At 43.3% G+C, this 13,037-nt stretch overlaps 1 protein-coding gene across 2 annotated transcripts in view; it reads left to right on the plus strand.

Moving 5' to 3' along the window:
- The window catches only part of IRAK2 (interleukin 1 receptor associated kinase 2), a 197,144-nt gene extending 184,582 nt beyond the window's left edge, over positions 1 to 12,562 (plus strand). For both annotated transcript variants that reach the window (XM_078661681.1, XM_078661682.1), the window contains one exon: positions 11,770 to 12,562. In XM_078661681.1, coding sequence (XP_078517807.1) covers positions 11,770 to 11,909 — 140 coding nt within the window. In that variant the 3' untranslated portion in view covers positions 11,910 to 12,562. The remainder of the gene's footprint in view (positions 1 to 11,769) is intronic.
- The last annotated feature ends 475 nt before the right edge of the window (positions 12,563 to 13,037 follow it).

Below are 13,037 nucleotides of genomic sequence, written 5' to 3' on the forward strand. Positions count from 1 at the left end.
CTTAAACAGACACACGCGCACACAGACAGACAGACGCACACACAGACACACTCAAACATACACACACGCGTACACCCCACCCCACTCACCCCTCCTCTCCCTCAACACACTCACCTGTTCTGGTGCTCGGCGGCGGTTCTGCCTCTCGGGCGGCGATAGCGCTTTGCGGGGCTCTCTCACCACATGAGAGCCCCGCCTTCCCCATGCGCCCGGCCGCTCTTCACCCGGTCCCCCATCTCGGGACCGGGACTGAATCCGGAGACTTCGTGGCTCTCTCTCGCTCTCTCCGCGATGGGGCGGGACTTCCGGTTGGGGCCGCGATGGGATTCGCCGGCTGCCCAACCGCTTCCGGGTCGTCGCAGGCAGCGCGGCGGCCCGGCGGGGACTTGTTCACATATTTTTCTTTTTTGTGTCTTCTCCTCGTCGTTGGCCATACAGATGGACGCAAAGCTCAGAGAAAAGGTAAGAAGGCGCCATGATGTGAAACTTACGACTTTTTGCTTCAAAGCTCGTGCTATTCAGACCAAGAGACAGAGAGTCACGTGCAGAGCTGAATGTGTCCATGTTTGCCTATCCTGGAAGTTCGTGTCTGATTTGAGCAGCTGCGCGGTACTGCTCTGGGTAACTAGAAGTGGTTTGATATTTTACTAGAGTTGGCAGTCATTCTACATGAACAGTGTATTGTCTTTCTTATCTATACCGTGAATAAACACCATACTTTCTACTGAACCTTAATTAATTAATTTGCCACGCTCATGTAGGGTGAATTTGGTCCAGGGACCCCTTCAGGACAGCACATTTGGTGCATAATATCAATAACATCATATTGCTGGGAAATGGGTGCATTTGGAAGCAGTTTAAATGTGGGAACTGTAATGGGCAAAGGCAGAGGATATTGGGTTTTGTGCGAACAACCATGCCATTAGCCCCTTTTTACTTTTTACTGACTTCCCTGCTTGCTTTTCCGTCGGTGTACTTCAGTCTGTGAGTCCACTGTATGTTCCATCGGTTTTCTTTGACTGTCCACTGCAGAACATTATGATTTGCTGAGCAGGGGGCACTTAAAATGTACCCCTATCTATTACAGAGTGAGGCAGCTGTCACTCAAACCCAGCTATGAGGAGATTACCAGATGGTGACAGCTCGATCAATAGTTTGAAAACACAGTCTGTTTTAAGGGTAAACCTGTGAGGAGAAGGCCTACTACCGCAGGTAAAATCCACTCAGATCCCTCAAGTGGAGTCCTTCATTCCGCCTGTGAGTCTGTGGTGGGCTTTATAGTGTAACACCCTTATGTGCCTTGTGTTTGGACGCGTGTTGTGTCATGGAGTGGGGGTGTGGGTATCCACTCCCATGGTGTATTGCATGCTGAAAAAAATGGTAGTTATTTGTAATATCAATACATCTAAGTCACGTAAATACAACATATGTTGCATTACAAATGCTATAGGTGTCACATTTGCGAAAGTTATAACTATAGGCATTGTAAATGACAAAGCTATTAATTTAGCTATTTTCAAAACCAACACATAAATAAAAAAATTGTCATTTACAAGACCAATAGCTCAAACTTTCCTAATGCGAGACCTATTGCATTGCAAATGCTTGTTTAACAATAGCAAATACTAGAAAAAGACAGGGTTGGCTGGGTGAGTTAAACGCTCACCAATGACATCTGTAGGTCACAAGTTTAAAGTCCAATAAGGTTGGCTCAGCCCTCCGTTGTTGTGAGGTCGGCATACGGAGAATCATTAAACTGAATAATAGTGACATTAGTTACTTACAGTGATTATAAAAACAGCAGAAGGGTGGCATGAAGCACTACATCATAACAATATATTATTGTAATGTACAATATAAAATCAATTTCGATAAGGGCTCTGAGGCTAGGATTATGCTTATCTTTCTTCATTTATTCATCTCAGCAGCCCTAACAACAATATAAGTGCATAAGACTACAAAACCCATGTGTCTAAGCCAAAACAAGTTGACCAATCATATGCCGCGCTCATTGCGTAAAAACATCCCCAAGGACCAGAACTTCCTCTTTTTTCGTGCAAAAGGCTTCACTTAAGGTACTCCATCCTCACTACTCCTATAAAACAAGGACATCCAAATTACCCGTGCGTGAAACTGAGAAATCCCCAATCCTAGTAAGTCCCAACATACTGTCAATGAAGCCATGCTCTGAGGAAGGTAAAGGCCCTCAGATATTCCCCAGGTGGGATAATCCTTGCTTTCAAGTTCTTAATAGAATTGTAGCTTTCCTTCAGGATTGCTAGGATATTTTATATTCTATGTTAGGGCCAGAGGCTCGAATTATGCTAGTTTATAGTTGATCAACAACAAAGGATGCTACCCCATCACTGGTTCGAAATTAAACTGCTGCAAAGTGGATTCTGATGACCAATCAGCCGCTCTTAGACTATCTTCAATGTAAGCTCTGAGAGAGGAGGCCTTAGCAGCCATAGCAGCTTGTGCAGAGTGGGCACCAAAGACTGAGGCATCAATTCCCGCATCTGTCACGAACCACCAAACCCAGCTAGCTATTGTAGTGAAAGACCTTGTTTTGAAGGGTTACTTTAAGGAACTATGCAGCTGCTGAGTGCCCACAGGTCTGAATTAGTCGCATAAGCTTTAATACATCTGACAACACAAAGCTCTGGGTGATCAGGGAAAGCTGGATATTGAACCATCTTGATATTGGTTTTGGTTCTCCAAGAAACCACAAATGTGATCCTTTTTAGAGTGAAAATTCTAGTTGATCTGTCCAATTCTCTCACATGCAACACGCGTTTTTACCAAATCAGATATAGGAGCATTGACAGCTTAACTGTCAATTGTTTCCTGGATAAAAACCTGTTATTCTGTAAAATCTCAAAGAGATGAAGAACCACATTAATGTCCGACAGACATGAATACTTACACTTTGGAGGTTTGTACAGCCTGACACCTCCGAGGAGTCAACACACCAGGAGATGCTCTCCTACAGAAACCCTGTTGATCGGCAATTGAGACGACCGTTCGGACAGTATTGATGGTGCGATGAGCAAACCCTCGAGCTGATAACTTGGATAAAAAAGTTGAGGATATGCACTACATCCATTCCTATGGAATCCAAACACAAATGGGACCATCCGCACCCAGCAGAACCATATTGTTTACTGGTGGAGTCTGCACATACTCTCCTAATGAGTTCTGAAGCTTGTTTCGAAAGTCCTGGGACACTCCATGTCCTGTAATCATCCACGCCATCAGTGTAGGCAAACCGTTCACCAATAACCGGTGAAAGTTGCCTCTAGCGTCCATCAGTAAGGTTGGAGCCTGGGGAAGTTGTATTGATAAATCCATAGAAAGTTCTAGATGAACGGAAAAGCATGCTTGAGATCTCCAAAGCGGCGTGACTAGTACCTTTGAGGATGCATCCATAGCCACCGCAAGAGGATCCCGTCTTCAACTGAAGAACTGACTAAGCTGGTGATCTATGCTCGATGCATACATGTCTACTTGACAGGGACCCCATTTGGACATGATCATTTGGAATACAGTCGTATCCAGCACTGAAGTATTTGAGGTGTCTGGAGTGCCAGTCGCAGTGCAATTGAGCCTCTCGTGCAGATTTTGTGCATTGACCAAGATCTTTCCATGAAGGCAAATATCCCAGAACTCCCTGGTGAAGTCTGCCCAGACTTTGGGCCTGGTGCTGCTGAGCCAACTGATGCAAAAGACTCCGGAAATGTCCATCCTTAGGTGCCTTGACTCTTTTGAGGGACTGCACCACAAACAAACCTGCAAGCAGTTCCAAGCAATTGATGTGCAACCCTCTTTCCTACTGAGACCAGGTACCTCTAGTGGTAATATGCCCATACCGAGACCCAACCAGAGAGGCTGGCATCTGACTTGCAAGCCAAGTCTGGCACAGACCCGAAGATGGTTCTGCCATTCAATGCCTTTGCGTGGTCTAACCAACACTGGGCTGCTGCTCTGGCTTCTGACTGACTGCAAACCTGCGTCACAAAGGATGGACACCCTCCACAAAGGCGCTGTCATGAGACGCTGAAAGGCTCGATAATGTACCAGCCCGGGAAAAATCGCCTGTATCCAGGCTGTGAGAAGTGTCACTATTTCTTTTTATTTGTAATACATATTTTTTTTATTAAAGATGCAGTTAAGAAGCAAAAACAATACCCTGCTGGACACCATCTTGGTCATATATAGCAATTCCCCCTCAACGTCAGTCATTCCTTGTGTCCCCTCCCGCCTGTAGCATCATTAACATCAACATTCAATGCAGATTGATTAGGGAGCGATACATTGGAGCCAACGAGGTGAGGAGAGTGCAAGGATTGCCCCTGTTTTCATTCCATTTCCCCCAAAGTTTTCGCCCATTTTTGGGGACAGCCACAACCTTCATATATCCCCTTCTCAGCCACCATGCACCATTTCATGTCCTTCTTCCAGTTCCCCAGTGCTGGTGCCTGCTCCACTCCCCACAGCCTTGCAAGGTTTTGCTTAGCGATTGCAAGTCCGAGGTCATCACTATAAGCTCCATGCAGGTTAAATTTGTCTCATCCTAGATGTTCAATAGACACCCTTTTACAAAGGTGCTCATATTGCTTAGACACATCTCAGTCATACAAAACAACCATTGACTCCCAAAACTATTCGTGCCAGGTACCCATCCCAGACTAATGTCCTGATTTCGCCCTCGATTGCTTTGAAGTAGGATATAGGGACCATATAGGGAGTGTTGTGTAGGGCATCGAGTAAACAAGGTAATGACATCATTTTAACAAGCGCAGCTCTGCCAAGAAGCAACAGAGGTAAGGATCTCCAGTGTTGGACATCTTGCTTCAGCCGTTCCAGTTGTCAGGTTACTGCTATAAAACAAGTCCGGGTCAGCTGTTATATGCATTCCGAGGTACCGGAATCCACCCATGGTGATAGTTAGCTCACCGTTGCGGTACAGTCTTGGGGTTCCTCTGTGTAGGATATGGATATATATATATATATATATATATATATATATATATGGGACTTCCTATAGATAGTGGTATATCCTGAAAAGCGGTCAAGCAGGGTAAGTATTTGCATTAATCTGTCTAGCCTGAAGACAGTGTCTGCCATGTAAAGCAGAATGCCATCTGTGTAAGCGATATTTTGTCCTCCCAGTGGTCGGTCCAGGCGTCATGCGAGAGCACCAAGGCATCCTCCTGAAGTTTGACAGCCTAGCTCAGTACACCATATAGGCTCCGTAAGTTAAGAGTGGTGCTTCTTCTTGACATAAAACCAGATTGATCTAGGTGAACCAGAGTTGTGATCACCTGAATCATTCAGGAAGCCAGTACCTTGGCTAGTATTTTAATTTCGCATTTAAGAACGTGATTGGCCGATATGGGTGCAATCATCTGGTGGTTTACCAGCCTTGTGTATAACAGCAATCGTGGCCAATCTTTGGTCTCTAGGGAGGGAGCCCAGTTGTCGACTCTCTTGAAACATTCATAGCAGGTAAGGGGCCAGTTTGGAAGCGGTCAGTGTATTCAATTGGCACACCATTGGGGTCAACCGCCTTACCAGAGTTCAAGTCTTATGATTTCCTCCTTGGTGAATTCCTCTTCCAGGAAAGCCCTCGTCTGAGCTTGGGAGGTATGGGATCCATATATCAACCAAGCTGGGGAGTATAGCTGTGTATAGTAGGCGGCGAAGGCATCTGCCCCACACCGTCTATGCCTTGCCAACTTGCCCGTGGCAGTCTGTACCTTCAACACCCAACGGTCACCCTGTCTAGCTAGGCCAGAAGTTTCCCAGCCTTATTCCCAACCTCACAGAGGAGATGAGTTGCTCACTCTAGCTGCATCTATTGCTGCGTCCTCATACTCCTTCTTTTAGGCCTAGAGTGTGTTTGGTTTCTGTGTCCCTGCTCTGTAAGTTTAGTTTCCAACTCGTGAATCTCTTGTATGAGCATCTCTAACCTGCCACTCTTGTTCCTTTTGTGTCCCACTACTAAGGAGAGGCCCTCTTCCTTTAATTACTGCTTTGTACGCCTCCCATAGGGTTGGCGCGGAGTCAACTGGGGAGTCGTTTTCTACAAAATATTGATCTGTCGTCTAAAGAGGCTTTTTCTGATCCAAGGTATTTTTAGGTACTAGGGATTAAGTGCATCTCCCAGTTGTCTGGTCTCCTATGGAGACTAAAGACTGCCTACAAATGGAAAGTGATCAGTGATGCCTCTGGCAAGGGGCTGGACCTCAGGGAAATGAGGAAGGTGGTGTGCCAGAGTGAGAAAATAAACGATGAATGAGGTGGTGTGCACACCGATGTTTGTCAACATATTCCATTAGGGTTACTTTGCAGGCTTTGTCAGTTGCGTGCAGACTGGATTTGGCATAGCCCCGATGCACCATAAACATATGAACAAATGGGGAGCGTGAAGAATCGCGCTCCACACCCAGACGCACTGCGGTATTGAGGATACTAGATCCACTCTTTATAATCCATTTATCCAACTCTTAATTTTTCAAGTATTTTTCAAAAGTGTTTTTCATCTTTTTCTTCTTTTCTTTAACTGTAATCCACATATTCGACGTATTGCGTTATTCGGAAACTTAACGTATTAACTTGTGCCCATCCAGGCTTCATCGTACATACGAATCCAACGCAACAAGTAGTTCAGAGCAGTATTTCTTTATTTATTCATGACCCAATGCATTTCGGGCAAATCTCTTGCCCTTCGTCAGGGGTAACTGTGAATCAACAAATTGTAAAACATTCCATTAATAATCTCTAAAACCTTACTTTCGCTTTATGTAAATCATTTGTATTAAACATTTCATAAGTTCACTTTACGTAAAATAATTGTGCAAGTACATTTCCGTTCTGTTATATCCGTTCCCTCTATCTCAAATCACGCTCTATTCCTAAATACGAGCAAAGTCATACTTAAACCTGACACCCATGCTTAGTGTTTTACCAAATTAGATACAATGTATACCTACTGCAGAGAACACTGAGCTCTTTAACTGAACTTACTCTCGTTTTCTAACTTCCCGCTTATTCTACCTCCCGCGATTAACCGACTTCCTCATGAGAAGCCGGTGGCTTGTTTTAAAGAAAATGTTATGATTTCAAATGGTCTACAATAAACAAGTTCTATCAGATAAATAATTTATATCTACCCATCACACGTACCTGCTCACATATTTCTTTTTCACATAGCCCCGAGTTGGTCTTAGACTACCGATTTCTCCATTAAGATGTTCCCGCGTTCTCTGCCGAATTTTAAACTAATTTAGCTCCACCCCATCACGTGTGCTTCCCAAACAGAACTGAGTTACCACCGTGTTATTCACATAAAACTACAGTGACCATAATGCAATTTAAAAATTTTAACAAAACCATTCCTAAGCGGAACAAAATTATATTATATGAAGTGACATCCATTATTATACAGCCGTGACTGGAATGCGTATCTCATTTCACGTTGCCTCCTTGTTTACACACTGTTCTGAGCTCGCTGATAAATGTTATGTGGAATCTTACATGAAACGTAACTTTGTTTTAAACTGTTTTTCGATAGGGTGCAACACCAACAAAAGGGCAGTGAATTTAAACGATGAATGAGGTGGTGTGCACACCGATGTTTGTCAACATATTCCATTAGGGTTACTTTGCAGGCTTTGTCAGTTGCGTGCAGACTGGATTTGGCATAGCCCCTTTGCTCGTATTTAGGAATAGAGCGTGATTTGAGATAGAGGGAACGGATATAACAGAACGGAAATGTACTTGCACAATTATTTTACGTAAAGTGAACTTATGAAATGTTTAATACAAATGATTTACATAAAGCGAAAGTAAGGTTTTAGAGATTATTAATGGAATGTTTTACAATTTGTTGATTCACAGTTACCCCTGACGAAGGGCAAGAGATTTGCCCGAAATGCATTGGGTCATGAATAAATAAAGAAATACTGCTCTGAACTACTTGTTGCGTTGGATTCGTATGTACGATGAAGCCTGGATGGGCACAAGTTAATACGTTAAGTTTCCGAATAACGCAATACGTCGAATATGTGGATTACAGTTAAAGAAAAGAAGAAAAAGATGAAAAACACTTTTGAAAAATACTTGAAAAATTAAGAGTTGGATAAATGGATTATAAAGAGTGGATCTAGTATCCTCAATACCGCAGTGCGTCTGGGTGTGGAGCGCGATTCTTCACGCTCCCCATTTGTTCAGAGTGAGAAAATAGTCAATCTGAGAGAGACTGCCCTTTGCTCCTGAATGCAATGTGTTATTAGCGCGCCATATATCTATTAGTCAAATAGCTGATATGAAGTAAGCCAGAGGGTGACTGGATGAGCCCTCCTGTCTGGGGGGGCCAAGAAGTACCACTATTTTGGTCAAGTATCTGGCACATCTCAACTCTTCTTGTTCATGGACACTTTATTGTGGTGAATAACCGTGGGCGTAGTTTGCATAGTAGCGCTACGCGTAGCTATGTGAAGTGCATTACGCACGCTACGCAACTGCATAGTGCGGTAGGGAATTGCTGTTAGCACTGATTGCACAGTGCCGGATGCTTGTCCGCACTGTGCAATCATTGCAAAACGGCATCTCTTGCAGAGTGCAACTTAATGTTGCTGATCGCGAACGAGGAAAAAGTCTCGCCGGGATGTTGATTTTGCTCGCTCGCAGTCGCCAACTTGACATTGAGGACTGCAAGCGAGCAAAAATTGCCCGCTACGCTTTTTGCACTGTGGTACGTGCAATTCACGTAGTGCGTAGTAGCGCAAACTACGCATGCTCCACAAGCGTAGCGTAGTAGTACGCCCAGGGTTAGTGGTGAAAACTTAAGGTCTGGTCCACCAAACAGATGAGAAATTCTAGGAAACACAGAGACTGAGAAGGGCTGAACTCTGTCTTCTGTTTGTTGATAATGAATCCGAGGCCCTGCAGGAGGTGGTGTGCCATCTCCAGCTGTTCTTGGCAAAGTGAGCAAGGGACTCACGTCTGAGCATACCCTGCCAACTTATGGCGAACAAAGTGGTACAAAAGGGGGTGGTGATAGAAACTTGTTTCGGGTGATGGATTAAACCCAGATATGTTGACTGGGTGTGAGTGTTTGATTGGTTCAGATGCTCCGTCCATCACCACCCCCTTTTGTACTGCTTTTTAATTACAGCATTGTCATACTTGAGTGATAGTATCGCTTACCATTGTTCCTTAATCATATTCTGATTCTTGCTGTTATGTCCTCCTTGACTCTTGGTTCTCAACCTTTTCCAATCCTTTGTAACATCCTCATGAAAGCAGTCTATGGCGTCATGTGAAGCCTGTGGGTAAAGCGCGATTTAGCCTTAAAAGTGCTCTTGCTACTGTTGCCATATCCCTGCTCGTTCTATAACAATAACATCCATTGAACTTTCAAAGCTGGATAGTGCTGCTTCATCTAAATGATGTAGTGTCATCAAAGCCTGCAAATCAATTCCTGTCAGGTTGTTGGTAGGTCTTGATGTTTCTATCCCAGTAGATCCCGTTTTCTTGGGATGGAGAATATGAACCTTCATCAGCTTGAGTTTCCTAATGTATTGATAGAGATCTAAACGTGTTTGTATGTAAACGAAACATGAGGTAGGGCAGAAAGTCAGACCTATTTTGAGGACCTCTTGATCAACATTAATTTAAATCCTTTCAGTAAAATTGACCACTGTCAACTCTGCCCCCATAACTTCTGTTGCACCCCATGCCTGCTCTTAGTCACTCTTTGTGATTCCGAATCTGCTGCACCCCCTCTTGCACCATCTGGTTTTGCTCCTGTGTGCTCTGGAAGACGTGTACGCTGGGAGGTTCTCTGCCACGTTTCTCTCATTACCTGGTATTCCAGGAAAATAAATTGTATTTCCACTATTACTTGGTCCTGCACTTCTGTATTCTCCCTCGGAGAGGTCTGTGTCCACTTTTGATTCAGAAGTGTTCCTGGTGCAGATAGTGTTAAAACTTTTGGTTTGATTGAGTAGCCTTCTTGGGATATCTAATTTCTTGGCCAAAGTCAAGTTCTGCCTGACTCATAATCCCACTGGTCCCTGGCAAATTTACTTAGTTGCAGTGCTCGATTGTATTTCCATTTGCTACAAGCTGCGTTTTCATATATTGGTGCAGGTCATTAACCGTTGATGTTTCTTTCTCCTGTGCTATTGTTTCCTTGATTTGATTTTTTTAATCTCACATACGCCATAAATGATAGGGCAAAATTATTGGAAGAGGATCTGGACTATCTCCTTTGCAGATGTGATTGTGAATTCAGTCACTCCTGCAGGAGAAGAGAATCTGGATTCTCATATGACAGGATGGTGTAGATGCAGAGCCCTCAAGGTATTCGGTCATCTTCGAAATACCTCTTGAGGCTATACTCTCTCCCCCCCCCCCCCCCACCCCCATCCTTTTCTAATACCGTTCCCCTACTGTTCTATCCCACCCCCTTCCCTGTTGCGCACCTTCCCTTCCTTCCTGTCCCTCCCTCTCCACCCAGTCTATTTCTTCCCTCCCCCTTCCATTCCCCCCTTGCATTCCCCCCTCCTCCCCCATCCCCGGGACAAAGAGGAATCCAAGTACTGGGTTGTGCCATATTCCAAGCATCAAAAAAAGAACCAGTAAGACTGGAGTAAGGGAGCAAGCCTACTTATCTGCCGCATTTGATGAAAAGCACTCCAAGTAACAGCGGGATTTTGTGACACAATGGACAATAGTGAATGATAAAGGAATTTCTGTATTTCTGGCCTAAGTAAGTGGATCATATAGGTAAACAAGAAAGCTACGATGTCTGCCATAGAGGTGGCTAGACAGTTTACTAGTTCTAATGTTCTATTGCTCGCCAACATATCACTGGAGGCTGCTTTGAAGAGAGGATGGAATTGTTGAAACTGAAGGCCGAATGGCTACCTAGATCCTGTTGAGGACGACGCCTCCACCTCACTGAGGCAATGCAAAGGTTTTGGCTGGTGTGGTAAGAGCATCAAACTGCTTTAGGTAGAGGTAGTCTGATCCTAGTGGCGATGGTTAGAAGAAAGCCTTCTTGGCCATTTGCCATCAACAAACAAGTGCAATCTCAGTTCTAAAGGAAACAAGCTTATCAAATGTACACAACTTTGCAGAAGCAAATAGTATTTTTAAAACTTTAGCTACAGTTATGCGGTTTCGAAAATCTGTCAATAACAGGTTTTATTATCCAATTTAATGGTATTCCGTGTACTGGTTTTGAAAGGATGGAAGGCTGAGTTGGTCCTGGTATTCAAACTTGTGACGAAACACTTTGAGCTGTATTTACTTATCTTCATTAATTTTAGTATTCAAACAGTGACAGAATGAAGGAAGCAGTGATTAAGTATGAAAGTCAAAGTGCATCTTTTAATATTCTCTCATGCCTCACGATACAGAACAATTCAGTGTGGAAGCTTCTGATGTATATTTTACATTGTTAATACCACATTTTGCATTCATCATATTTACCATATGAAGCGCTGTTGACTATGCATTATTTTCCATTAAGTTTTGAAACGGTATCTAGATGCGCTCTTAAGTCATAAGAGTGGACTGCAGGATACACGTATAAATTTGCTTTAAGCAAACACTACCTTGATAATCTTTGAAAGAGGAATTGCATTCTGTTTGTTTCTGAAATGATTTATGCCAAACGTTGGTCTTTTACCTGTTTTTAGGATATCCTATCTCCCGATATGAACCGTGCTAAACCTTCATGTTTCACTTTAACAGAAACGTCCAAAAAGAGTAATGCAAAGGAAAAGTTGCTGCAGAAGATTGCTCTTTACGAGGAGGGGCAAATTGACAGCTCTGAGCTGCTCAGTCTGAATGCTGAAACGAGTACCCATGAAGCTTCGGACACCGCCTTATGAACTGTGCTCTGTAGATATGCTGACAAAGCCCTGGGTGGACATGATCCTTACAAATGTAGAATGTGACTGTGAACTAAAGTCTACACACAAAAATTCAGTTCATTTCGAGAAAAAGAGAATGGTGACTGACGGGGGAACCTGTGGAGAGACGAGAAGGCAGTGGTCCTGTTTGCGGTGAGAAATTTGCAGACAAAACAAACTTGGTTCAAACCTCTAAAGAATAAATGCCAAACACTATTCCTGTTTAAAGTGGTGCAAAGGAATTAATTCCCCGTGATCACAAACAGCCAGAAAATCCTGATCTTTCTCTAAAGCACCAAGTGTGGCTCCCGGCCAAATGGACACAAATTCTTGTATCTATCCTATGGCATACTTTCACCAACTCTCAGGAACCCTACTGTCCACCCAAAGCCTGCTGCAGAATCTTCCAAACAACTTTTTAGATTAACGTGGAACCAGAAAACGGTTTGTGATGTATTCATAAACAACACTATGACGTGGTTTCTTTGTAGATTAGTGAAACATATTTGTTTACAAGACATGTTTACTGATGATCATGCATTATAGTATTTAAGTCAAAAAAGTAATGTGCCTGCTAAGCCTTCAAATTCTGCGCATAACAAAAATAAAAAGTGCTGCTCCGGTCTCGCCAATCATGTTGTGTTTCTTAATTACTGCTTTGTATGGCAATGAATGAAAGGGATCTGTGCACTTCCATCATGTCCACAAGCATATAGGAGAGCTGACAGACTTTGGGAGAGACAAATCAGATTTTTATATGGATACTCACATTATGTCGGGAAAGATACTAAAGGAATTACAGTCTCTCTAAGTCAACCATCTTTGTTATTAAATAAGGAAACGATGATATAAAAACTGTACAGCCAGGATTTGGCATTACACATTTCATGGCTCATTCTATGAAAGGAATAAAAAAATTATGAATCTAAGAGAAAAAAAAAAAATCAGACTTATGGCCTCTTGGGATGCACAATAGGAGTTTATTGTTAAGAGCGAAGTTTGGGTGGCAATTAGAGGGGAAATTGCATTAAAGAGTTTCAGGGACACAAGCTGTAATATTTAACATTATCCAACTACATTGAATACCACTGTAAAACCTGAATCCAA

Source organism: Lissotriton helveticus, chromosome 9, assembly GCF_964261635.1.
Source record: "Lissotriton helveticus chromosome 9, aLisHel1.1, whole genome shotgun sequence".
NCBI lineage: Eukaryota > Metazoa > Chordata > Amphibia > Caudata > Salamandridae > Lissotriton > Lissotriton helveticus.